The sequence below is a fragment of the Canis lupus genome, chromosome 24, assembly GCF_048164855.1.
Source record: "Canis lupus baileyi chromosome 24, mCanLup2.hap1, whole genome shotgun sequence".
Lineage (NCBI taxonomy): Eukaryota > Metazoa > Chordata > Mammalia > Carnivora > Canidae > Canis > Canis lupus.
Window position 1 is genome coordinate 3,633,198 of NC_132861.1, and position 27,544 is coordinate 3,660,741.

General features: G+C 39.5%; 1 protein-coding gene across 3 annotated transcripts in view; it reads right to left on the bottom strand.

The window, feature by feature from the left end:
* Nucleotides 1-4,616: 4,616 nt before the first annotated feature.
* The window catches only part of NHLRC3 (NHL repeat containing 3), a 60,602-nt gene continuing 37,674 nt past the window's right edge, over nucleotides 4,617-27,544 (bottom strand). Inside the window, exons 8-9 of one of the 3 annotated variants that reach the window (XR_012017022.1) lie at nucleotides 6,769-6,886; nucleotides 4,617-4,990 (exon numbers count right to left, since the gene is read on the bottom strand). Coding sequence is in view for 1 of the 3 variants with exons in the window: in XM_072797279.1 (XP_072653380.1) it covers nucleotides 6,856-6,886 (31 nt within the window). In the remaining 2 variants the exon portion in view is untranslated. Of the gene's footprint in view, nucleotides 6,887-27,544 lie in introns of all 3 variants that reach the window. The other 2 variants (XR_012017021.1, XM_072797279.1) reach the window with 2 other exon arrangements.

Sequence of the window (27,544 nt, forward strand, 5' to 3'; positions counted from 1 at the left end):
AAATAATCAGAGTCACCGGTCAGTGAGAAACAACACATTTTGGGAAGAAAGAAGGCAAAGGAAGAGTGGCACGACCTAGAGAGGAGGGCTCAAGCACCTGTAGAAGACTGGAATGAATGGTCTGTGATCTACCCTCATGGGACCTTTGGCACCCAAAACATTCAGATGTGTGGTGAGCCAGGAGACGGAAGTGAAGTGTGTGTGCTAGGCATGGAGCCTGCTCCAGACTCTCTCTCTTGCCCTCTCCTTCTTCCCCCTCAAAAAAGAAAAGAAATACTTTTAAATTTTCCATTGTTGTAGATAAAGTCCTCAGCCAACCTTTGTTCCTCTACTTACCCTGAAATGTTAGGCACCTTTTAAATTCTTTTCAGGTGACCTTTTCCTGATGGCAACAATTGTGGGTACAAATGACCTCCTGGCTCTCTCAGCCCAAGTCTCATCACAATACAATTATTTCTGTCCATGTTCACGATTTCTGACCAAAACGTCCTCTTTGCTAGGATAGTGTCTTTCTCAGTCTTGCATTTCTAGAATCTCATGCTGAATGCTCCATAAAAGAAAGAACGAGGGGTGAGAAGGAGTGAGGCGCGCATCTTATTACCTCACTGTAATAAGGATTACCTCTCTGTTCCCAAACAAGGACCCTGCCCTTCCTGTGGTCTGTAGTGGGGGCCCCAGGGCTAGACCTGTGGCTGGACTGGGCTCGTTATTGCCGAGGGCTTCAGACTTCTCTGCTGGAGAGACCTCATCCCTAGGAGACCTGCTGGTCAGGAGCACAACCCCCATCCAGGTAAAATCTGTATCCTGCTGTAGCTTTTCTTCCTTCCCCCAGGGTCTTGATCTTGAATAGTCACTGGAAAAGTCAGTGCCCTGCCTTTCCCTTGTTATCGGGGTGATGTTCCATAGGTGTAAATGAGGAAGTGAGAAAGAAGTGGTGGAAGTGACAGGGCAAGTCTTACTCCTAGTGGCCGTACTTAGATTCTTTTATCTTTCAGGTGAGGCTGTAACTCCTGTTCATCCTAGTGTTATCAGTACAGAGCTCCGCTCACCATCTAGCAATTAAAATCAGAAATGATTAGGCAATTATCACATTATTGTACAGACAGCTCATTCCGGATCTAAGCTCAGAAAATGTCACATTGAAATGAAACTTTACTTGTACCAGTTTTAAGAGCACTTACTGAATCCCCATGATCTTGAATGCCTTAGACTCCAAGACCTATTTTAAGTATCTTCAGATTCCTGGTAACACACATTTGCATTTGCTTAGAGCTGATTTTAGCACATTCTTTATAAAAGGCTGCTAAACTTCTTTCCCAAACACACCAACCCTTTTTAGGATTTTATTTTTTCCATATGTTAAAAAAAGAATCCACTCATGTCTGTTTAAAAGGTCACAAGGCGGTCTTTGAGAAAAGAGTGGGGAAGGTCTGCTCTCAAGATCTGTTCTTGCCCGAGCTCCAGGGGAAGGCTGTGGTTCACTGCAGCCCTGTCCTCGGCAGACATGACTTACACCGCAGGATTGCTAACTCAGCAGGTGCAGACCCAGGCAGGTGCTAATAAAAAACCCGGAGAAGAACAAAGGGAGCATTCTCTGCACTCCTCAGAAAATGCTACACATGGGAAGTAAAGCTTTGTCCGTGAGGCATGTGGGCTCATTACAGCCCACTAAGTGGATGGAACGAGATCAATGCCATTGTCTGAGATGGGCTCAATGCACACTATTGTAGCTGCTGGAATGACTTCAGTGACTTCAGACTTCAGCTGATAAACTCCGGCTGGCTCCTGTACCCTGAAATGACCATAGCATCCGCTGGTTCACCTGCCACTTTCCCTTTCCCACGTCCAAGTCAGAGTCAACCTAAAATCCCCTTGCTTACACTGCCCCGTTTTAAGGATCAGCCAGCTTCTACGATTCTGCTTCTTTTCCAGGATTCTGAGGTTATACCTGCACAGAAATGTGTGAGGAGCTGGGAGTGCAGAAAAGAACAGGTTGCCTTTCCAAAGCCTCACTGATTTAATTCAATTCTAACCTAGTCCCCACCTGCTCCTAACCTATTTGTGGTTATAAATTAATCCAGCTAGAGTTTCAGTGCTTCTCCATCCCCAGGGGCACACAGATTTTGCATGGTCTGTAAGTTTCTTAGGTTAGAAATAAAGAAAATCAGATAAATGCACACGAAGGAGATAGGGATAAATCTGATTTTTTTCTTCCTATGTTTGGAGCAAAATAATTCTTCCTTATATAAGACAGTCCCTCCCTTTGCAAAATACTCAATAATGCTTTTTGCCTCATGTCTGCTATTCCTGTATCCATCCTACTGCACTGTGACAACCCCAGAGTGACCCCTACATCTCCCAACACTGTGGATTAAGATCCACCCCCAGAGACGATCATGCTTCTAATAGTAAGAACAGCTGCGGTGATGCTGGGAATGCCTGTTAGATAACTCAGCCCTGCACTACTGATTTCATCCCTAATCCTCGATAAACTAATCTCTGATGGTAGGATTTCAGGCACCTGATTGGGTGACTATTTGGGAGCAAATGAGACTCCCTGGTCCTACTCCAATCACACAGGAAGAGAAGCTGTTCACGGGTTAGGCCAACCCCTGACTGAGACCCCAGTGAGGTAGTTCCATTTTATCATTGCCAGTTTTGGGAGCAAGAAGGCTTTATCCATATCCATCTATCCATAGATGGTAGTTATTAGGGCCTGCCTGAGGAAATGGTTTTTTGAAACAGAATATAGGTATTTTGTCTGCCATTGCCAAAATTGATAAAATGCCTATCCAGTTTACACCAAGCTTTCCAACTTGAACCGCTAATATGGTATGAATGGGTATAGTACAATTCGGGGTATCTGATGGCCTGCCGTGCCTCCAGCTGGCCTGGCCCACACTGGTTCATGGACAGTACTGCTCTGACAACATGGAGAAAAACTTAACACAAGCTCCGAGCAGCAGCAGTTTGAATTCAAAAAGCCTTGAAGATCAGTTTTAACCTGTGTCAGGAAAGGGGCTGCTGCTGTGTTCAAATGGTGGCTTCTTCTAGGAGTTTTGAGGTTATGGAAACAATAATGAATGTTTACAATGACTGAAAAACCTGGTCATTATGTACATCCACTTTTTACATTAGAATCATTGGTCACATTTTACTCGGAAAAGAAAAAAAAAAGTCTTTCCAACTGTTAGAAATATTTCCAGCCTGCTGTTTAGAATAAGAGTATTTCTTGCTCAGTTTACCAGGTTAGATCTCTGAATAGGGTCCCTGATTGGTTTGAAGGGTAATGTCTGGTTAAGGAAAAAAAAAAAAAAAAAAAAAAAAGGATTCCTATCTATGTCACAATTTTCTTGAAAATTATGGAAAAGATCTCTTCCACTTTATTTTCTAAGCATTCTTTAATGCATATATATTGAAATAGATGCCTCTTCCACCACTTACCTTGTCTTGCAATGTGCACTATAGAAGATCAGATATTTCTAGGTGATAGAATAAAGGTGGGCTGTAGGATAATGGGTATGAATGAGTTGAAGTCCCTAAACTACTCCTGTCAAGGATCTGTTTCTTGGGGTTGTGCAAGAAACATCACGAGCAGCTCCAGAGCTTCCAGTTTCACTTCAGAGACCAATCAGAGAATAATTTTGTAGTCAAAGGGAACAGAATCTCAACATGGCCCTCAGTGTACTAAGGGCCTAAGTAACCCCAAATTTCTTCAATGCAGCATGAAAGGAAGATATACACAATACTAAGTGCCTTGCAAATGACTCAAGGCTATTCAGTAGTTAACAAATTACTAGGTTCTACTTGGAGATATCGATTAGTATTCACTAGTCCGAGGTAGGGAAGGTGAATAGATCCTCTTACCCACAGCCTTGCTAACGAGTGGTATATTATACTGAGAACAAGTCTCCAACCCAGGTGGAGTCAAGCCTTGGCAAGCAGGCACAAAACCAATCACAGCCTATTCTGTAAGCTCAGTGGAGTAGCAGCTCTCTATCTTTTTAGGCACTCCAATAAATACCATATTTGAAAGATTCACTCAGGGCAAAAATCCAAAAGATGAAATCCTTTCTCAGCAGCCACGCAGGAGACAGGTTAGAATCCTAAGCCAAAGTTGCCTTTCTGAAAGGTTTGGTCTACCAAGCTTGCTGGATTCTCATGATACCTTAAAGGACATTTCTGGGCAATCCACATACCTTAGGTGCCACTCATTTTGCCAATGAAAAATTATTTCTAACATGCGTTATGCTAATATTAACTACACATAAAGTCTTCATGTCCATTGAAGATAATTGAGGTTCTTATGATGGCCTCTCTAATGTAGGCCTTTGATTAAGAATCTTTCAAATGTTTATGAATCTCTCATAGGATCTACACTCTGGGTTAGAGCACATCAACTGTAAAACAATTTCCCCTATGTGTAAAGTATGAATCATATGCTTTAAATGAATTATTTGAGATAAATTACAGATAATACAAAAGATGGGTTAGAAAATCACAAAACCATGAAACAGGATAAAGTAGTCCCTAACTGAGGAAGTCAGAGACAGCAAGCATTTTATGGTGCATATTAAGAAAAGCTCCTAAAAAATAAACAATCCAAGAAAATGAGATAGACATACTTTTTTTATTCCTCCTTCTATGTACAGCTACAATTCCTGGGTATTATATAGAAAACAAATATAAGCAGAATCTGAAAGGTAGAGAGAAAAGGGCAGACTGGCTGGGGACTTTCAGACCTAAGGAATGACATTGGTAGTGAATTCTAGGGTTTTTATTCTGCCTCATATATATCCCAGATTGAGTGCTTAGAGAAACCAGCAACTCAAAAATGCCAGTGGGGGACGCCTGGGTGCCTCAGCGGTTGAGTGTCTGTCTTCGGCTCAGGGCGTGATCTCGGAGTCCTAGGATTGAATTCTGCAGGGGGCTCCCTGCAGGGAGCCTGCTTCTCCCTCTGTCTGTGTCTCTGCCTCTCTTCTCTCTGTGTCTTTCATGAGTAAATAAGTAGAATCTTTTTTAAAAATGCCAATGGGTTTAGTTAAAACAACAACAACAACAACAAAATCTTGCTGTCTAGCCAAAGAACCAGGTAAGGGCTACACTAGTAAGACAACATTTTTAGACAATAATCGATTTTACTCCAGCCAAAGAAAACAATGATCCTACCCGGACCCATGGCGGCAAAAGCTGAATGGGAAGTCCAGAGCTTCCTCCTCTCACCAGGCTGCGTTGAGGGCTCCAGCACCCATCACACAATCATCCAAATGGCATCAGAAGAAGCCAAGTAGTGGGCTAGGACAGCCGTGGGGAGATGCCCTACCCCTGTCCACTGAAGTGGTATTAGTAAACAGTCAAGACTTTTACCAATACCTAGTGGTGGTGACGCCACCTCCCTACCCCACCCCCACATGGTGGTGTTGGTGGAGAATTAAAGAGACACTTCTACCACTTCCAGACGAGAAAGTCTCAGCAAAGTGATAGAAGATATAAGGAAGAACCAAGTGGAAATTTTAGGACTGAAAGTAAAACAAGCAAAATTAAAAAAAAAAAATGTGGATGAGTTCAACTGTTAAGGAAAGAATGGGTAAGACAGAAAAATTAAAAAATAGAAATTACCTAACCTGAACAAAAGAGAAAATAAGATTTTCAAAGAATAAGGACAACAGATCTTCAAGGACATATGTCATCAGGCTTCCTGGAGGAGAGGAGAAAGAAGATGGGGCTGAAAAGTACTCAAAGAAATAATGGTCAGAGGCACCTGGGTGGCTTAGTCAATTAATGGCCAACTCTTGATTTCAGTTCAGGTCATGATCTCAGGGTCCTGGGATGGAGCCCCATGTTGGGCTCTACACTCATCGTAGAGTCTGCTTAAGATTCTCTCTCACTCTGTCCCTCCCCCCTCCCTGCAATGCTCTCCCTCTCTCTCTTTCTCTCAAACAAATAAAACCTTTAAGAAAAAAGACAGTATGGATAATCAAAATGAAATTCTTTTTTAAAAGATTTTATTTATTTATACATGAGAGACAGAAAGAGAGGCAGAGACATAGGCAGAGGGAGAAGCAGGCTCTCTGCGGGGAGCCTGAGGTGGGACTCCACCCCAGGACTCCAGATCATGACCTGAGCCAAAGGCAGACCCTTAACTGCTGAGCCACCCAGATGCCCCTCAAAATAAAGTTCTTAAATGAAATGAAAGCCTCTTGGATATTTCATGTTATTCTGGAAAGATGAAGGGGGATGGAACTTAATCCTTAAAGGGATGGTATTTGCTTACAATTAACTAGATTAAATTTCTCTATACACAATGTGGACTTGAAAGAATATTTATATATTTTTTATGAATAACTATATAATTATTATAAGAAGTTATTTAATTTTATATGTTTCCATATACAAATGATATTTTTGTGTTAGGATCCTGAGAAACTCACATGATTTGCATGTTTATTAGTAAAATAGTGGAATGATTGTTTTCTCCTGTGAATTTACAACATTCCTGTAAGTCGCCACCAAGAAGGTAGTATTTAGAACTATTTGATAGAAGCAAAAATTATGTCTCAGAGAGGTTCAATGATTTAGAAACTCATAGATCTAAGATTAAAACCCAATTAATCTTATTTCAAGTACAGTCGTCTTCAGTAAGCGTTAGGCGCCTGAAAGAACAGGTGGTGTTCATTTCACTTCCTGCTTAAATGTCCAAAGCTTTCACTTTGATTATCTTCCTGTCACTGAGAGCCACTGTAACCCAGTTGTTCCACTTTTTCTCACCACTACCAGGGACATTACTTCTTTTTCTCTTCTATTGCCCTGAGTTCCATGGCTTCATTTTTGTCTTTCATGTCCTCAACACTTGTCCTAAGATGCTTTTAGGTATTCATTCAGACGACTGAAAGAAAAACAAAATACTTTAGTACATGATGTTTTTATCTAGAGCAGAATTAATCAACTAAATAACTTATTTTTGATATGATAAAAACAATATACAAATCCTGGAATGAAGACCAGGGTGCTGTGATTCAAGAAGGTTCTCAGAACTGGGCAGACCCCCTTTCCCCACCCCCCAACCCCCGCCCCTGCCACGTCTGTACTATAGTCCAGTCTGGGATTCGGACACAGTCGCTCTTCCTTTATGCTCCCATGGGGAGCCGTATTCTCTCTGGATCACAAGCACAGTATATAAAAAATAGCATTACATTTGGAGTCAGAGAGCCTGAGCTTGATATAGTAGGCATCTGTCGGCTGCTCTAATATTGTGTGTATGGCAATTTAAAATAGTAGAAAAACAGTGAGATGATTGGGCACAAATTTACCATAATCTACAGCATAGTTACTTAGCACTTTAAAGTTCTTCAATCAAGCAAGACTCCACACCCCACTTTGAGAGGGGTTATTCACTTAAAAATATCCTTAGCAACACATACACTAGGGGGTCTATCCACTAGCATATAGGACATTACTGATAAATTGTTAATGGTTAAGTTACTAATGCTCAAATTGGGTGATGTGGATTGGGGCTATTGCAGTCTCTTTCAGGAGCAAAGTATAAAAATCCAGCAGGCCCCCGGGGCATGCCACATGCTTCCTGGAAGACAGGAACAGTGGTTTTGAGATTGTGCCACATGTGCCCTTGGAGGTATAAAGAAATTTTTTGAAAACGTGTTAAGGAAATCTACCTCCAGATCCTTACATTTCTGGTGTACCTCTTTTCTAAAACTAGTTTTCTTGGGAACGTGCCTGCCGCAGGCCACCACTCCTTTCCATCACCATTCTTGCAAGGCTCTTCTATTCAAAAGAAAAGCAGACTTCTCATCCAAAACCAGGGACATAATATGTGGGGCTCAGTGCAAATGAAAATGTGGGGCCACTTGTTCCAAAATTATTAAGGTTATCAAGATACTGACAGTGGAGCATTAAACCTAGCGTGGAACCCTTCTGAGCTGGGCGTCCTGTGCTAGCACCCATGATGGCTGCCTGCTCTCAGCCTTATCACACCTTATTATGGCACATTCTTTGGTGGGAGATGACAGTGTGAAGGCACTGGGCAACAGGCAGCGAAAGAATTCCACATATTGGAATTGGTATGGAACGAGTAAATGAAGAACTTTCACAGGCCAGGTTGTTTTTTACTTATTGTTCTCAACAAAACGGAAAAGGGGATGGAATCAAGTTATCAGATGAAAGGTGATCAAAATTAATTTTGATGAGGGGATCCTGGGTGGCCCAGTTGATTAAGTATCTGCCTTTGGCTCAGGTCCTGATCCCAGGGCCGTGGAAGTGATCCCTGAGGTGGGCTCCCTGTTCAGTGGAGAGCCTGCTTCTCTCTCTCCCTCTGCCCCTCCACCCACTTGTGCTCTCTCTCTATCACAAATAAATAAAATCTTTGAAAAACTTTATTTTGATGATAGATCACTACATGACTTTTGACACATAACTGAGAAGGAGTTCAAAGAATCGAATGGCATTCCTGCAACAAACCTTTGACTCCCATCTACTCATTTATACGAATAGGTGTGCTTTAAAATTTTGTCTATAAAAATGATAATAGGAATAAAATCAGTGCTGAATCTTGTTCCATTTCAGGTGATAAATATACATGAACATATGTGGATATATATAAAAAATGTGTTTTAAATCTCCAACTATCTTATTAAAGGATATAATTGTAATAAAATTTTATTTTCTGTTTGATAATCTCCTGACAAAGTATGTGTAATGTGTTTATGACATTTTTATTAATTTTAATGTAATAATTATAATAACTTAGCTCACAAAAAAACTTCTTGAACTTTGAGGTCATAGAAAATTTTGTAAATTAAAATTTAATTGTATCTACCTATTTTTATCATAATACGTTGATCACTAAAACCCTTTCAAGTATAAAGTATGATAAATTAAAATTAAAGTCTCTTCCCTCTAAGGGAAGTGGAATAAAAGCACAAATTCAAAAAGAAAGATGAATAATATAAAATTTTGTACTATTAAAGAAGTTGTTCCTGTAATTTTTTTAATGGCTGCTGATGTTATAAATTCATGGTATTTAGATTCCATAGACTACATTTTGAAAAATAATGTAATCATTTATTTTTAAATGCCAATATTTTCAATATCCCAGAAATTAAGTCCTAGCAATGACTAAAAATTATGATGAAAAAAATTGTATATATCATTTTTCAAATATGTAAGTTTAATTTTTTTTAAGTGATCAATTTCAGTTAAAGACTGAAGACTGCTGTTTGGGGGTCTGGGGGCACCACATCATGGAAGACCCCATGCCAGCTCTGTCAGGCCAACAAGTCCTACCTTCAGAATATTGTTGGGATTTTCATACGTGTACTGCCCAGAGCAGTAGTTTGTAACTCCTGCTAACACTGTAGAATTACCTTGTGACCTTTAAAACATACCAATGGTTGACAGAATGAACAAATCATGGGAATAAAAGGCACAGCATAAGGAACATAGTCAATGATATTGTAATAACATTATATGGTGACAGATGGTAGCTTCAGTTGTAGTAAGCATAGCATTATACATAAATTTGTTGAATCGCTATGTTGTACGCCTGAAACTAATGTACATTGTGTGTAAACTACACTCAAATAACAAAATTAAAAATAAAAACACTGATGGTTGAGCCTGTCTCCAGAGATTCTGATGTAAATGGTCAGGCATTAGATAGGCAGCAAACCGTCTCTGTTTCCCAGATGATTCTAATGTGCAGCCAAGATAGAAACCATTGGCATATGACAAATATTGGGACTTCCCTGAGCTACAACCTGGCAGTGTGACAGGTTGGTTTTTTTTGTTTGTTTGTTTTTTGTTTTTTTTTGTTTTTTTGTTTTTTTTTGTGCTTGCTTGCTAAATCTATGTTGGATGAGATTTTGTTGGAGACTCACTGTCAGTGTAGCATTCTACCTGGAAGCAACATTAGAGGACTGGGTCAATACTCCCACTTTTAAACACTAGAGGTTTCCAGTATCTACCAAAGAGCACAATATTTGGCACACAAACTGACTTATGTTAAGTTCGCAAAAACTGCCTTTCCCATCCTTTTTTTCCTTCCCAACATACCTCTGAGTTATGTGGGTCCAGGACAGAAGTCCATGACCTGAGCTAAATAAAACAGCCAGGACTGGATTTTGGGATAAGGCATGTGACTTGAGGCTAGAAACAAGATAACTTCAGGAATACTGCCAGCATGTGTTCTCCCTACTGGATATAAAGATGGACATGTATAATCTGGGTTGCTGCTGGCTTATGGGAACTCAATGGAAGCCAGTCTTAGGATGAAGCCAACACTGGGATACAGAGTGCAGAAGGCAAAGGAAATCTGGTGACAGGGCTAAACCACTGGATCAATCCCCATCAGATGTATCACTTAAGCCAATAAATTTCCATTAGTCAGCCAGAGTGAGATAAGACCATGGGCTTTAGAACCAGGCTGCCTGAGTCTAAAGCCCAGTTTCGAAACTCACTAACTGTCATCTTGGCAGCTACCCATAGGTGCTGTGCCTCAGTGTCCTCATGTGTAGGATTAGGCAACTAATGCTTTCATCACAGAGTTGCCACGAACACTAAGTGAGTTAATACTGGGAAATTCCTTAGAACAAAGCAAGAACCACACTATTATTTAAAGTAATTAGCACATAAGTTGGGCTTAGTGCTACAATTGAAAACATCCTGATATATTTGAATTTTGATTCCACAGGTGGCCTCAAGCAAATCCCTTAAATCCCTGGGCCCTGGTTTCCCAATTTATAAAGTAAGAACATTGGTCTTACTTTGGGGAACATGATCCCCAAGGTACATTCCAGCTCCACTTTAGTAAATATGATTAATACGCATTGCATTTCAAGTTGTTTTCTCTCCCAATATGCATTTAGAATGAAAATACCAGAATGCCTCTTTCTTTTATTCATGCATTTGATAAATATTTATTAAGAACCTACCAAGTGTCCTAAGCACTAAGAATATAGTGATGTTCAAAATTAATTTCAAAAATTCCTACTTCATGGAGTTTCTGTTTTAGTGGGTAGACATAAACAAATAAGTATATAAAATATACAGTATGTGAGTCAGTGATGAGTTCCATGGACAAAAGGGGAGCAGGAAAGGAGCAGGGCAGGGCCAATTTTTAACAGGCCTGTTGAAGAAGCTCTTCCTAATAAAGTAACATTCATATCATCAGATGGGAGTATAGATATTGTGCAATTACGAAGAAACTCTCAGCTTCTTGAGGACTGACTGACATAAATTAGCAAATATAAAAATGAGATTAAAGCTAGTGGTCTCAAGAAAGATAATGGTGGTGAGCCTGTGAGCAGAGGCTGATTTAATGTGAAATAAGGGGACACCTGGGTGGCTCAGTGGGCTAACCATCTGACTCCTGATTTTGTCTCAGGTCATGCTCAGGGTGGTGAGATCAAGCCCCAAATTATGCTCCAGACTCAGCACAGAGTCTGCTTGTCCCTCTCCCTTCCCTTCTGTTCCTCTCCTCTGCCTCCTCCAAAAAAAAAAAAAAAATTCAAGGTAAGGAAGCCTAAGTTTCAAAGGTTCTTATGTACACATGCTCTTTTGAGGACCCCATGAAGAGCTCCCAATGAGTTCTCAAGGTACTTGGTGTTTTTTTTACTTGAAAAGGGCACTTCATAAGGTATAAATTTCAGGTCCCACAAAATTTGGATCTTCCTCTTTGTACACATTAAGTGGTGAGGGAGGTGGTGGTATGTATTGTGCTAGGAGCATACAGAGCTCCTGTGATGCCCACTCAGACTTGCTGCTGGATAATTATCTGCCATCTCAAAGCCAGTGGTGGACTGCATTATTTATTATTCTCCACTCTTCACCCCTGCCTTTCTTCACCACCTTAGTCATGGGATTTTACAGTTCATCCCACAAGAGACAGAATTTATTTTCTTCCCTCACTGATATTAGATTCAACTAAGATTCCACTGGCCAATGGAATGTTCTGGATGTGATGAGAATACTTTAAAATATGCCTATGGGCTGGTGCTTTGCCTTTTGTGCTCTTTCCTTTTGTCATGAAAACAGTATGTCCAGCCTAGCCTATTGGCCCTTGAAAAATGACTAACACACAGAGCAGATCTGACCTCAAGCTAAGCCTGAAGCCAAGCCCAGCTAAGCCCAGCCTAGATCAGTTGCACCCCAGCCAACCCACAGACAAGAGTGAGAAATAGATGCTTGTTTTGTACCAAATGAGATTTTGTGGTTTTTAACTATTTGCATAATTCTGGAAATGCAATATTTTAAGCTTAGACTAAATTATGTTGTAGTAATAAAAGACCTCTACATTTCTTGCTTACGTTAGATACCGTCATGAATATCTGAGGCTCTGTTCCTATTTTCCCTCGGGGACCCTCTCTGACAGAAGAGCCTCTGTCTGGACCTACCAGTCTCCTAGTGGAAGATAAAGAGATGGGGACTGTATGTACCAGCTCTTGAAATCTCTGCTCAGAAAGAACACACATGATTTAACTCACATTTACTGGCCAAAATAAATTACACAGCTGTAACTGAGTAGGGCAAGAATATACAACTCTTTTGCATGGAGCAATGTAAAAGGGAGGGGCCCTATAAGAAGGCCTCTACCCCAGACAGAATCAGCAAATTCTTTGAAAAATGATAAAAATCTACCACCACAGTGGTAGAGTACACATGAGTACATTTGAGTACTTGAACATTTTGAGTACACATGATGAGGGAATGGGTTGACTCCAACCTGTGCCACATCTTTTTCTGATTGACTGGAGTACACTGTATCTTGAATCTTCGAAGCATAGGGTGTGTTTGTGTGTTCATGTGGATCTACAGGTAATCATATGTCTCCTCTAGTAGGATATGCCCATCAGTCTTCTAGGACAGACAAACAATGATATAAAGCTTGTAATTTTCCCCCTAATACTATCAACATTGCTCTGCTTTCCAAACGTCAGTGTTTTCCATGGAAAATAAATTCGATATATTACTAAATTTCCAAATAAAGCACAATGGTTGTGTAGCAGAGCCATGACGTTTAGGGGGGACCTTGTTTTCCTTTGTTCTTCTGGAACAGTGAGTTCCCAAATACCTGGACATCAAAAATGATACTGCTGAACTCAGAATTTATCCAATCCCCATTGCCCCCTTTATCACAAAAGCCAAGTTTTATATTTCACCTAGCATGGAAGGAAAATTCTGTACTTTCTTTTACCTGTGAATTACCTTCTAAAGAGCCAGTTAATCAAAGTGTGCATCATTTCCCCCCCACCCTTGAAAAGTCATCTTTATTGTTGCATCATTCTTTCTGGCATTACTATTTTGTACATAAATCAAGATGGTCACCCTCCATAAAGGTGTATACAAAGGATAATTTAACCATCCACCCAGCCATTTGGGCTAGACAGCTACCCATCTCCAAAATCTATCCCACTTTCTCACTTTTTCTCTGCTGCCGTGGTCTTAGTTCAAGCTTTTAGAAACCTTTACTATATTTTTGCCTTGGGTTTCTAATGGCCTCCTGATCTTGAATCTCTTCCCTTTCTATACCCCTAAAAATGCCAGTGAGACTAGAGCTTCTTCTGTGTTTTCTTTTGGTAACTGACATATGGAAGTTTTAGCTGGCTTGTAATCAATCAGAGGTAAGAGACTGATGCCCTCAGATAAATCAGACACCAAATAATGAAACCGTAGCTAATAATTTTGCATTTTCCTTTGATGTCCAATGTCCATTTGGAACCAAAGAAAAAAAAAGCCAAAAGGTAAATAGAATCTGTTTTGAAGTCTTCTTTATCAGCAGAGCTTAGGAATACAAAAGGTCATCTACATTTTGGATGAGGGTAAAATGACAAGGCATATCAAGGGATTTGAGATCTTGATTAAGCATTTGTGAAAAGTGATAGAGTTTTATGAGTCCCTGGCACATGGAAGTCCCTAAATACTTTTGATTTTCCTAAGGAAAAGTAAACAAGCACTTGTATTGAAATTTTAGGGGTTTCCAGAGTATGCATAGATCCACGACTGTAAAGTAGTTGGCCCTGGATAGGATCAAGGAAAAGAACAGTATTTGGATTTGGATCCCAGAAAGGTTTTTAGCCCACCCTATACAGGTCATCATTTTGTGTGTTTCTGGTTTATCCTTCCCAGGTTTTGTTTTGTTTTGTTTGTTTGTTTGTTTTCAGAGAAAGAGAGAAAGTGCAAGCAGGGAGGTGGGAGGAGAGTGAGAGAATCATAAGCAGGTTCCACACCCAGCCTGTAGCCTGACTCAGGGTTTGAGCTCATGACTCTGAGATCATGACCTGAGTCAAAATCAAGAGTCCAATGATTACCTGACTGAGCCACCCAGACGTTCTTCCCAAGTTTCTTTTTGAAAAACTAAGCATGCGTGTGTGTGTGTTTATGCAAAAACATATGTGTGTATATACTTACATTTATATACATGTTACATATATATAATTTACCCTTATTTCTTATACAATATAGCACACTATATGTTCACTTGCATTCTGCTTTTTTTTTTCCACTTGTGAGTATATTATGGAAATAATACTATACCAGTCCATAGATATCTGCCTTAGTATTTGTCACTACTAACTAATAATCTATTCCATGGCTTTCTTATTACTATGGTTTATTTAGCCAGTTTTCAAATGAGCCCTAGTCTTTCTCCGGTATTTTATTTTAAACAATGCTGTAATTAGTAATCTTGTGCGAATGTCATTTCATGTTGATTCATCTTGTGGATGTGTACCTTCACAATACATTCCCAGAAGGGGGATTGTTGGATCATAAGGTAAATGCATATGTAGTATTACTAGATACTGCTAAATTCTCTTATGTCACAGCTGTGATAGTTAGTTTTATGTCCCAACTTCATCGGTGCCCAGATATGTGGTCAAACATTGTTTTGGGTGCTTCTGTAAGGGTGTTCCTGGATGAGATTAACATTTAAATTGGTGGGCTTTGGGGATCCCTGGGTGGCTCAGCGGTTTAGCGCCTGCCTTCGGGGCAGGATGTGATCCTGGAGTCCCAGGATCGAGTCCCATATTGGGCTCCCGGCATGGAGCCTGCTTCTCCCTCTGCCTGTGTCTCTGCCTCTCTCTCTCTCTCTCATGAATAAATAAATAAAATCTTTAAAAAAATAAAAAAATAATAAAGCTTTTAAAAAATAAATAAATAAATTGGTGGGCTTTGAGTAAAGCAGATCATCTTCCAGAATGTGGGTAGGCCATATCCAATAAGTTGAAGACCTATATAGAGCAAAAGACTGATATTCCCTGAGCAAGAAGGCAGTCTTGCCTACCAGCAAAGAGGCTTTGGACTTGAACTGAAGCGTCAGCTTTTCCTGGGTCTCCAGCCTGATGGCCCACCCTGCAGATTTTGGACATGCCACACTCCATAATTCTGTGAGCCAATCCATCAAAATACCTACAAACACATCTACAAACATACACAAACACATACATAACATCCTATTGGTTCTCTATCTCTGGGAAACCCAGGCTAATATAATGGTTATACCATTTTACATTGCTGTCAGTAACATAGGATGAGTGCTTGTTTTCCCACAGCCCCATGATCAGGGTATTGACAAGCATTTGAATGTTTCCCAAACTGATAGGTAAGAAATGGTATCTTCGTTTAGTTTTAATTTGTGTTTCTCCTATTAGGAGGGAAATAGAGTATCTTCTTACATGAAAAAACCATTTGTATATTTTCTCTGGTGAAACACCCTGAGATTTTTAAGACGTGAACATCTCTTGCTATGGATTAAGCTAAACTGCTATTAGAAAGAGACTAGGTCTCCAAGATGAATGTAATCATTTTTTAAATAAGAATATCCATTCCCGGGGGTACCTGAGTGGTTCAGTCGGCTGAAGGGTCTGCCTTCAGCTCAGGTCATGATCTCAGGGTCCTGGGATTGAGCCCCACTTCAGGCTCCCTGCTCAGCAGGGAGTCTGCTTGAGATTCTCCCTCTCTCTCTGTCCCTACCCCCCCACTCTTTCTCTTTCTCTCTCTCTCTTTTTAAGATTTTATTTATTCATGAGAGACACACAGAGAGAGAGAAGCAGAGACATAGGTGGAGGGAGAAACAGGCTCCATGTAGGGAGCCCGATGTGGGACTTGATCCCGGGACTCCAGGATCATACCCTGAGCCAAAGGCAGACACTTAACCGCTGAGCCACCCAGGCGTCCCTCTCTCTCTCTCTCTCTCAAATAAATAAAATCTTAAGAAAATACCCATTCCTTTGTGGAATTCAGAGTACATATATCCTTTATTTCATTATACTTGTATTTCATTTTTACTAATCTGCATTTGATTAGCAAGATGATATATACAGAGAAATTCTTTTTGATTGATAAAATGTGTCCTGATGAGATTCTAGATTTTACAACAGACTTGAGAAAACTCTCCGGTAGAAGAGATGCTTTGTCGGGCACCTGGATTCCTGATCTGGCATCCCTCTATTAAGGTTCTCTTCCTTCTCTCCCCTTTTTACTTACTCCCTATCCTCCAAGTTTTCTGAGGTTTTCTTTGTGCTGATTGAATCAATACAAGTCTGTGCCTTGCCCCTTCTGGAACCAAATGCCTTCTTTTAACACTAGCAAGTATAAATAGCTGCTCAAAAGGTGCCAAGTGAATGCATTTCAGGTTAAATCTGCTTCCAAGGTGTTAACTCCAAAGAAAACTAAAATTTAACATCAGTGGATTGCTTATCCATTAATGATAATCCATTGTCCCCAAACTGCCAGCAGGAAATGAGTTTGATAAGAATGGAAATAGAAGGGAACAGAAAGTAGAAAGCTAGCAGTTTTCCAAGAACGGATGGTTGCAAGCTGGCAACTTATGAGATGAATATGCCTTGCAGATGTTCTATTTCCTTTAAGTTTGAATCAGTTCCATTTATTTAGAAGCTCAGAACATTTATTGAACAATTTCTCTTTGAATAGGTCCGCATTTGTCTCCAATATTACCTTTCAACCGTGTTGTGATAAATGCATGTATTGAAGGCAAATGGTGCCTTCACATGGTGGAGGTGTAGTTCCATGTTAAGTTCCTAGAAAGGGACTTCAAGATTTTTTTTACAAACTCTGAATTTCTGACTCTTTTAAAAAGAGAGAGAGAGAGATCTGGCAATGCTGAACCAATATTCCTCACTAGTTATAATTCATATGGAAGCTGATCCTGAATAGATAGCCAAAGCAATCTTGAGCAAGAAGAAGCTAGAGACATCACACTTTCTGATTTCAAACTATATTATGAAGTTATAGTAATTGAAACAGTATGGTCTGGCATTAAAATATATAGAGAGACCAATGGAAAAGAATAGAGCTCACAAGTACATTCAATGCATTTACATTCAACTCATCTATGGTGAGGGTGCTGAGAATATGTAATGGGGAAAGGATGGTCTCTCCAATAAATGGTGGGAAAACTGGATATCCAACATGAAGAAAAATGAAGTTGGATCCTTCTCTCTCACCACATATAAAAAAACAACTCAAAATAGATTACAGATCTAAACACATGTCTTGAAACTATAAAACTACTAGAAGAAAACATTAGGGAAAAGCTTCCTAACATTTGTCTTGGTAATGATTTTTTTGGATACGATCTCCAAAAAACAGGCAAGGAAAGCAACAATAGACACGGAGGACTGTATAAAACCAAACTTCTGCGCAGCAAAGGAAACAATCAACCTAGTGAATAGATAATGGAATGGGAGAAAATATTTGAAAATCACACATCTGGTAAGAAGTTAATGTCCAAAAAAAACATAAGGAACTCAAATAATTCAGTGACAAAAAACAATCTGATTTGAAAATGAGCAAAGCATATAGACAAAGTCTCAAAAGAAAATATATAGATGGCTTACAGGTAATTAAATGGTATTTAACATCACTACACATCAGGGGAATGCACAGTGATATATCACTTCTTGCTTGTTGAAATTACTATCATCAAAAAGATAAAAGATAACAAGCCTTGGTAAGAATGTAGAGAAAAGGGAAACTTTGAACACTGTTGGTGGAAATGTAAATTAGTACAGACATCATGGAAAGCAGTATGGAGGTTCCTCAAAAAATTAAAAAATAAAACTACAGTATGATCTAGCCATCTTACTTCTTGGTGTATATTCAAAGGGAATAAAACAAGTATCTCAAAGAGATATCTACACTCCTATGTTCATTTTAGCATTATTCACAATAGCCAAGATACAGAAACAACCTAGGTGTCTGTTGATGGATGAATGGATAAAGAAAATGTGGTATAAATATATACAATAGAATATTATTCAGCTTTTAAAAAAGAAGGAAATGCTACCATTTGCGAGGACATGGATGAACATGGCGGACATTATGTTAAGTGCAATAAGCCAGACACAGACGACACTATGTGATATCACTTACATGTGGAATCCAAAAAAATTCAAATCCACAAAAGCAGAGTAGAATACTGGTTGCCAGGGACTGGGGATGAGGAAAATGGGGAGAAATGGGGAAATATTGGTCAAAGGGTACAAAGTTTTAGTTATGCAGGACAAGTTCTGTAGATCTTATACAGCATGGTGACTGGAGTAAATAATAATGTATGTACTCTTGTAATTTGCTAAGAGACTAGATCTTAAGTGTTCTCACCATACACACCCACACAAATGGTAACTATGCAAGACGATGGCAGTGTTAATGGCTTGATTATGGTAGTCATTTCACAATGTATATGTACATCAAAACATCACATTGTACTCCACGAATGCCACTACAATTTGTCAATTATACCTCAGTAAAGCTGGGGCGGGGGGTGGGCAGAAGAGAAACCAAATTCAATGTCAATTTATGCCTGATACCTAGAAAAATTTTCTGTTCCTGCCTCTGGGTTACAAAGCAGTTGCCTGTTTCTTTACTGTAATTCTCATCACATTTATTGTGCCTATGATTATACATCTCTGTACCCCTAGAGACTGAGATTTCCTCAAGGTCAAGGATCTATGTATCTTTGGATCCTCAGCACTTGTCTGACACATGGTTAGATATGATACATGTTTTTTCCTGTGAATAAGTAATCAAATGTCTCTGGGTCTAAAAACAATGTCACACCATGAAGACAGAACAATACTGCTGACAGACCAACACCCAAAACTGGCCCAGGTAACCTGTCTCAGGTAACTTCTTGAGGTCATCTCTTCATTTATCAAAAGCATTACAGGCTTATGGGCTTATTGTGAAAAATACGATAATTTAAATAAAGTGCCCAATATTGCAACTGGCAGGGTGAACACATGCACACTGTACATGATTGATTTGGACTAGTTTCTTCACAATCATATTTGAAAACCTGAAAATAAATGGAGAAATAATACTCTTGATCCAAAGAGATAAATTTTCCATTTTTGATTCAGTCAATCGTACTTATGTAAAGTGAACTAAAGGCATTATTTAAAATTTTCCAGGTGCATAGCACCTGGGTAGCTCAGTCAGTTAAGCTTCTGCTTTTGGCTCAGGTCATGATCTCAGGGTCCTGAGATCAAGCCTCACTTAGGGCTCCTTGCTCAGCGGGGTGTCTGCTTCTCCCCCTCCCTCTACCTCTCCACTCGTGTTTTCTCCCTCTCAAATAAATAAATAAAACCTTATAAAAAGATGAAAATAAAATTTCCCAGGTGCAACATGGCCATCCCAGGGAAGCTGGCATAGTGACCAGTGGCCCACAGGAAGATCATTTACACATGAAAAAAGTTCTCAAAACAAGCCCATAAGAACCAAAGTACACCATCACTTTTGAACACTCCTATTTTTCTTCTTTAGGATTTTCTTAACTTTTTCTTTTGTTTCAAAGATCTTTTCCTCTTTTCTTCTTTCAAGCCAGTTGCCAGCTAAGAGGGAGCAGGGGTTCATGTTTCCTAAAAAGTCTGATGTAGATTGTCATTTGAGATTATATCAGATCTGACAGACATAGTTTTATCTGCCTCAGAGAAACTATACAAATGTTTATAAAACCTTGCTTTTAATAGATGAAAGGCTAATTTCACCATGGAATATGAGAAGTGAACATGAAGAGACGTAGGACAACCATCTCTGGAAGCTTGTGAGTCAGACGTTTCTAATTGAACAAGATTCAGAATTGGTTGCTTTCAGAAGATATTAAACCCGACCCTCTGATCGGACCAGGCCTGTGCTCCTAAGGGATCTTCCAGACTAGAAAGCTACAGACGAAGTAAACATGACAGAAATTGTCATTCCCCTTGTCACTCAGAAGAGCCATCTGCTCCTGAGTTAAAGCCATTTTCTATTAAATTCACCAGCATGCTAATTAAAGAACGACTGGAGGATGGTGAAGCTGCCAGATGCTATGAAGATATATCACTGTCTTTTTATATGGTTAGGCAAACGTTTAATTAAAACTGCAGCTGCTGTGTCTGCTCTGCTCACCAACACAGCTAAATTTCATTTACCTGAGAAAATCATTTCATATTAGTGTCTTTCAAGAGGTAAAACAACTTAAAACAGACTTTACTGAAATATTTAATGCCTTTGTACATGATTTAATTAAATGCATCAGTAATTACATCAGGATAACTTGAAACTGGCTTTCCTTGGGGTTCTCGGTGTGTCTCCTGATAACTGATCAACTGTCTCCTCAATGGTATCCTTACTTGGAGAAGATGACCCAGAGCCCAAGTAGAGGTATGAGTGCTCAGCCTCTATTACATTTTACTTGGGTCTATGAGTTTTAATCCACTTAAAAGCTCTTTTTTTTGGTATTAAAAAAAAAAGGAGAAATTCTGAGAGGAGATGGATATGAAAGGGGTGCCAGGATTTGCCTGTTATGGAACTCTTGCTGATGACTAACATAATTATCAGCCAATGCCCAGAAATATAGACTACTGACCACCCCTTTTTAAAAAAAATTACAGCCATTTTCTCATTTTCAGAGTTTTGTTAAATTTTGAACTTATGCACATTCCTCTCTTTTAATTGAGCAAAATATTTTGATCATCAGTAGATTTTAGCTAGAAAACACACTTCATATTACAAAGTCCAAAAACAAATCCTAACTATGGACAGATGCTAACTTCAGGTCAAAGGAGAGACAGTTTTAAATGAGGATGTTGATGACTGGGTATAGTCTCCTCCACTCATGAGGTTTTAAGTTAATGTTTTAAGGATCAAGGACTGGGCAGCCCTGGTGGCCCAGCAGTTTAGCTCCGCCTTCAGCCCAAGGTGTGATCCTGGAGACCAGGGATGGAGCCCTGCAACGGGCTCCCTGCGTGGAGCCTGCTTCTCCTTCTGCCTGTGTCTCTACCTCTTTCTCTCTGTGTCTCTCATGAATAAATAGATAAAAATCTTTTTAAAAAATTAAGGATCAAGGACAATGGAAAGGGGAAAAAATAAGGTTCAAAAGCCCTAAGTACGCTAAGATTTGAGTCTCAGTTGCAGGTTCCCCAGCTGATCTGCAGGGCACAAAAGCCTCCCCGCAGGCAGCCCGCTTGGTCTTCCTGCTTGGCTGTTCCCTCAATGGTGAAATGCCTTGCCTGAAAGAAGCAGCAGCGGTGGGATGTGGCAGAAAGTGTAAGTGAACCATCATCTGCCTGGACTGAGCTGCAAATTTAACCCAAAGAAATTTGGATTCTATTGGCTCTCCCTTGCCAGTATGCTTGACATCCTAGCAAGCAGTTGCCAAGCATAGTCAGACCATACATTTCCTTCAGATTTTCCAAAACCAAGGCAGTTTCCCTTCCAGAAGAGCTGGGAGAAATGCCCCAGTTACCATTTTGAAGGGTCGGATTCATGATGTGCTGCCATTAGGACAGCACATTGGACTTCATAGTTTTCTTTCTTGCTAAGGACCCTGAAGGGACTCTGCTTAGAGAAAATCTGTGCTATTGTCAGTTCAATGAAGTAAATATTTTATCACTCTGGCAATGCAACAGCTTGGTACCTAACCAACTATCCATGGAAAAATGGCTTCCTCTTTCAAATCACAGTTTCTAAAAGCAAGAGCAGAGAATCCCAGGAAAGCAGTAAAAGAGGCATACAAAGGAGGAATGAAACAGTGAGAGCTTGAGGGTAGAGCACTGTCTTGTGAGCCTGTACCCTGGTGTGAAAAATATATACATATATTTAATATTATTATAATTTTATATAATATATTATATATATTTTATTTATTTGAGAAAGAGAGAGAGAGAGCATGAGCACCAGGAGAAGCAGACTCCCCACTGAGCAGTGAGCCAGATGTGGGGCTCAATCCCAGGACCCTGGGATCATGACCCAAGCTAAGGACAGATGCTCAACCAACTCAGCTACCCAGATGCCCCTGAGTATATTTTCTTAATGAGGCTCCACACAGCATGGAGCCTAACCCAGGGCTTGAACTCACAACCCTGAGATCTAGACCTGAACTGAGATCAAGAGTCAGACACCTTGACCCTGATGTGAATTTTGATCCATTTCGTTATAATAGTGTTGGAGTATATGACTCTGAAATCAGTGGAATCAGCCTTTTCCTTCTTAAGCTTTGTTATTATTGTTGTTTGCTTTTCTTTTTCTTTTTAAGAAGAATATTCACTATTCTATAATCACACCACAACTATGTTTTGATAGCATGAGACACCATCACTAACATGTCAGTCTCCTTCTTAGTTTTCATTTGGGAATAAGCCAGTGCAGAAACTGAGAAGATAAGACACATGGAATCAGAGTGGGATTCCTTATATGCAATTTGATGGGGAGTGTTAGACAATTACTTCCACCTGGTCCGTTTTAGATCGGTCCTCGGAGCATCTTCTCCTCCTTTTTGAATATTAAATTGACTCTCCAAATTAAAAAAAATCAGACAATCAGGAAGTTACAACTTGACTTGGGCCTATCTGGTTTCAAACTTAAATTCTACTGCAGCTGCCCAGTGCATTCTGACACAGATAGAGGCTGGACTTGAAGATCTTAAACCAAAAGCTCTGATTACAAATATGTATGTCACCTGCTGCTCCATCATCAGAATCAACTGACCTAGGTTAATTCTCTTTGGAGAGAAATTTAAAAGTGGAGGAAGTAAATATTCTTATAAGAATCCCCCATTCGGGCAGCCCTGATGGCTCAGCAGTTTGGCGCCGCCTTCAGCCCGGGGTGTGATCCTGGAGACCCGGGATAGAGTCCCGCTTCAGGCTCCCTGCATGGAGCTGCTTTTCCCTCTGCCTGTGTCTCTGCCTCTCTCTGTGTGGATAAATGGATAAATAAATAAAATCTTTAAAAAAAAAAAAAAGAATCCCCCATTCTTCTTAAAACACACAAAGTAAACAGGCTTGGAGTCTTAAAAACCTAATTCATAAAAATTAAATATCCACGAGGACATAATTGAAGAGGAATTCATTTTCCTGTGAGTCAAATAAAGAGGGAAAAAATTAGTTACCAAGAGTCAATTACAGGAAAGTAATGGAAAGTATATCATAACAATATTTTGCTCTTAATTTATAAGCATGGCACTAACAGGCCACTGCTTAGGAGGAAATGGACTTTGGATTGATTTCCCAGCAATGGGGTTATTCAGTTTCACCTTCCTGAGATGACTGGTTGTGGCTAAGGATGTAATTTGTGACTTTGTATTACAACAAGCTTATTGATCTTGGCCTTATTGGCGCCATCTGGAACCAGTTTAAATGCACAGCCAAGATGAAACAATAACTTGTAGAAAAAGTGTAATGTGTATTTTCAGGAAGGTTCCCAATCATGGCTCTTGACAATAGCCACAAGTAGCTAATTCAGATGGGACAGTATATTAATCTGCTAAGGCTGCCATAACAGAATACCACAGACTGGATGGCTTAAACAGCAGAAATTTATTTTCTTATAGTTCGGAAGGCTGGAAGTCTGAGTTCAGGGTACTAGGATGGCTAGATTTTGGTGAGAGCTCTCTTCTTGGTATGCAGACAGTTGCATTCTAGCTGTGTCCTCACAGAAGGGAATGGGACACATGGAGAAGGAGATATTAAAGGGCTCACTTTCATGTCTTTTCTGTTTTTTTTTTTTTTCTGATGTCTCTTCTCATAAGGGCACTAATCCTATGATAAGAGACCCACCCTCATCTAAACCAAATTAATTCCTAATGGCCTTATCTCTAAATACCATCACAATGAAGGTTAGGGCTTCGCCATATGAATTTTTGGGGAATATAATTTAATACATAGCAGTTAGCAAGAGACACAGACTTATAAATGCTCTCCAAACACATTTGTGCTCTTGTTCATTTAGCAATTATACTTGCACACTACTGTGGGCATATAAAGGATGCAAATATGATTAAGACACACATTTCCTGACCTTGGGTAGCTTTTAACCTGGTAAGGAATCTCAAATGGAAATCAGAAATTACAATGGGATGTGGTAATTGTAATAAATGTTTGCAAAAGGCATTACGGCAGGGTTTTATTACAGTGCAGTAGGTTAGTTCATCATCGGTGTCTCTGAATTTATTGAGAACCAACTACAACATGCCAGACAATGGGCTTGGCACTCAGAATATAAAGATACATAAAAACATAGAGTACTGGCTCAGCCTGAAAAATATCCTAGAGAAAATGATGGTATATGCTCAACTTAGATGAGAAAGAATTATCCAGGTTGGCAACAGGGGAATGAGCACCCCTGGCAGTGAGAAGAGAGTGTGCACACACAATGGCATGATGCGCTGGGGCAGTAAACCCAACAGTGTGGGTGGAGCACAGGTGTGAAATACAGGTGTGAGAATGGCTATGCTGGTTGGAGAATGGCTTGTGTTGAATCCACGTGGTAAGGGTGGGAAAGAGGTGGTAAAAAAAATAGCCTGAATTTTATTCTGAATACATGCTGAAGATAGAACTATCCAACTGGATATGTGAGAGAAGAGTCAAAGATGACTCAAAGATTTTTGTGCTGAGAACTGGTAAAATAGACTTATTATTTATATAAATAAAGACGGAACATATGGGTGAGAAGTGGCTTGCTGAGAAACAGGAGTATGGTGACTATGGAGATTCATTTATTTCACACGTTTTTGGGGGGTAGGCTTGGAACTGAAAAAAGATGAAGGTTTAAGAGCTCTTAGGTAGAAATGACAGAACCTGTGGACCAAGTGAAGAAGAAGGAAAGTCTCATATGACCAACTGGCAAATGGGATCGGGAAGTGGACGGGGGGCCTTTCACCATTATGGGGAGAACAGGAGGGAAAGGAATTTTTTGGTGGGGAGGTATCAAGCTCTATTTTTCACATGTTCCATTTAAAGGGCCTGTGATACATCCAAGTGGAGACAGCATTAGAGTCTCTGGAGCTAAAGAAAGGAAAGTGCTAGAAATTGGAGTATCACTCTTTAGTGGTGGAAACTAAAGCTTTGCAATGAACAGAAGAGCATGTAAAGATGGGACAGAATGCAAAAAGCAGTCAATCTGGACCTAACTTTCCTGTTGGAGAAAGATACATATTATCTGTACAGAAGAGTCATGAAAGCCTTAGAGATCAAGTCATATTTTTATAATAATAATAACATAAAGAACTCAGTTTCAAAGATCAAAATGTAAGTGCAATTAAGTTAGTTCATAGAAGCTTTGTTTTTGAAAAATCTAGACTATCTTATTGTGAAAAAGTATTTAAAAATTTTTAATCAAAATATGTCTTCAGAAAAGTACACGTCATAAAAGTAAAATTCAATCACTTTTCATAAAATGAACACATTCTTTTAAGCAGAAAATAAACAGTATATTAACGGCACCTTAAAAGCCCCCCTTTTTGCTTCTATCAAGTCATTACCTGCTATGGTGACAATTATCTCATCTTGTAATGACACAGAGTACTTTAACCAGTTTATATACTTTCTATAAATAAAATCATCCAGTACCTATTCTTTAATTCTGACTTTTTTGCTCAACTCCATGTCTGAGAGATTCATTCATGTATGTGTAGATATACATCATGCATGTATTGCTGTATAGCATTCCACTGAGTGAATATTCCATCATACAATTACCAATATTAAGGTCAATAAGCATTTGGTTAGCTTCCCAGTTTGGGATGTAATAGTGGTGCTATAAATATTCTAAAAAGTGCCTTTTGGTGATTATATATGAGACTGCATTATTGAATAATAAGATATGCCTACATTTGGCTTTACTTTTCCAAAGGGGTAGTACCACTTTACATCATGAAGAGGTGTGCGAGTTCCAGTTGGGGTAAAATTTTTCAAGAGGAAAAATTGTTGCAAAGGGAAGTCTTCAAAAGAAGAAAACGGCCAAATCCCAAGATGAAATATTTTTTCTCATTTCAATTTTTAATGGGCTAAAAGATTAGTGATGGAAATAGGAATTGCTGGAGTACTATATATATATAATTTTCATTGTATCACTAGTGAATTACAACCCAATCCTATCTTCCAACTTAAAACTCACCTTCTCCAAGTCCATCTCAAAAGCTACTAACTCCATCAAGTCTATCCTCTCAATTAGCAGTGACATCATTCATTTAAACTCTCTCACTTTATGTTAAGTTTCAACCTGTATTTCAGATACATTGTATATCTTATCTCCCCTGATTTATTACCAGCTTGAGCTGGTTTGAGGGCAGAGATTGTACCTTTTTTCTTTTCTTCTTTTTTTTAGTATCATTATCTATTCCACATAGACTTTTACCCATGAAGGGAGGAGATTTTCATATGCTCGTTCAGTGAATGCATAATTTTCACATTTATTGGGCTGAGTCTCACTCCTTTATTTCCGGCACCACCATGTGTCACTATCTCCTTGCCCTACAGAACAAACGACTAAAGACTTCATTTCATAAACCTTAAGTTTGAAGCTCATCTCCAACTTGCCCCAGGGAGCAGCGAGTGAGGAGGAGTGTGGAGGGAAGGCAGAAAGCTAAGCAATTTTTATTGTTCAAAGGAATGCGGTGCAATATGCTCTCTTGGAGCTCTGGGGATTTAAATATCAGAGGGATTGCTGGCAGCTTGGGTTTGCATATGCAGCACAGTTTGGGAATGCTCATATGGTGTGTGATTGTGCTGTGCCTAGAACTGACAGTGCCATCTGTTCCTTGCTTTATTGAACAATGGGACTTAGCCTGTCCTCTCCAAATAAGCACACATGCATGTGCGCGCGCACACACACACACACACACACACACACACGCATTAGCTCCAGCTTCTACCCCAGCCTCAACAGAAAACACTTAATTGACTTCCCATGTCAGGTTTTAATCTCAGTAGGAAATTTAGATGAGTCAGTTATCTAAGTCATGAGATCCTCCTCTTTCAGGGAGAACTGAGAAGTCCAAGTGGCTAGGAAACCGGTAATCATCACATGCAAAACCACTCAGTGTAGAAGATGAATTATAATGACAGATGGTAGCAGTTGGAAAAAAAGGAAAAAACTATAGAAAGGAGCATGCTGGTGAAAATGTATCAGCATAGAAGTCAGATGTGGGCAATGTAATAAAATAGCAATACAAGATTATAGAACTTAGTTTTCAAAAAAAGGCTAAGAAGAACTATTCTATTTTGTTAGGTATACCTGTATACCTGTCCATAGT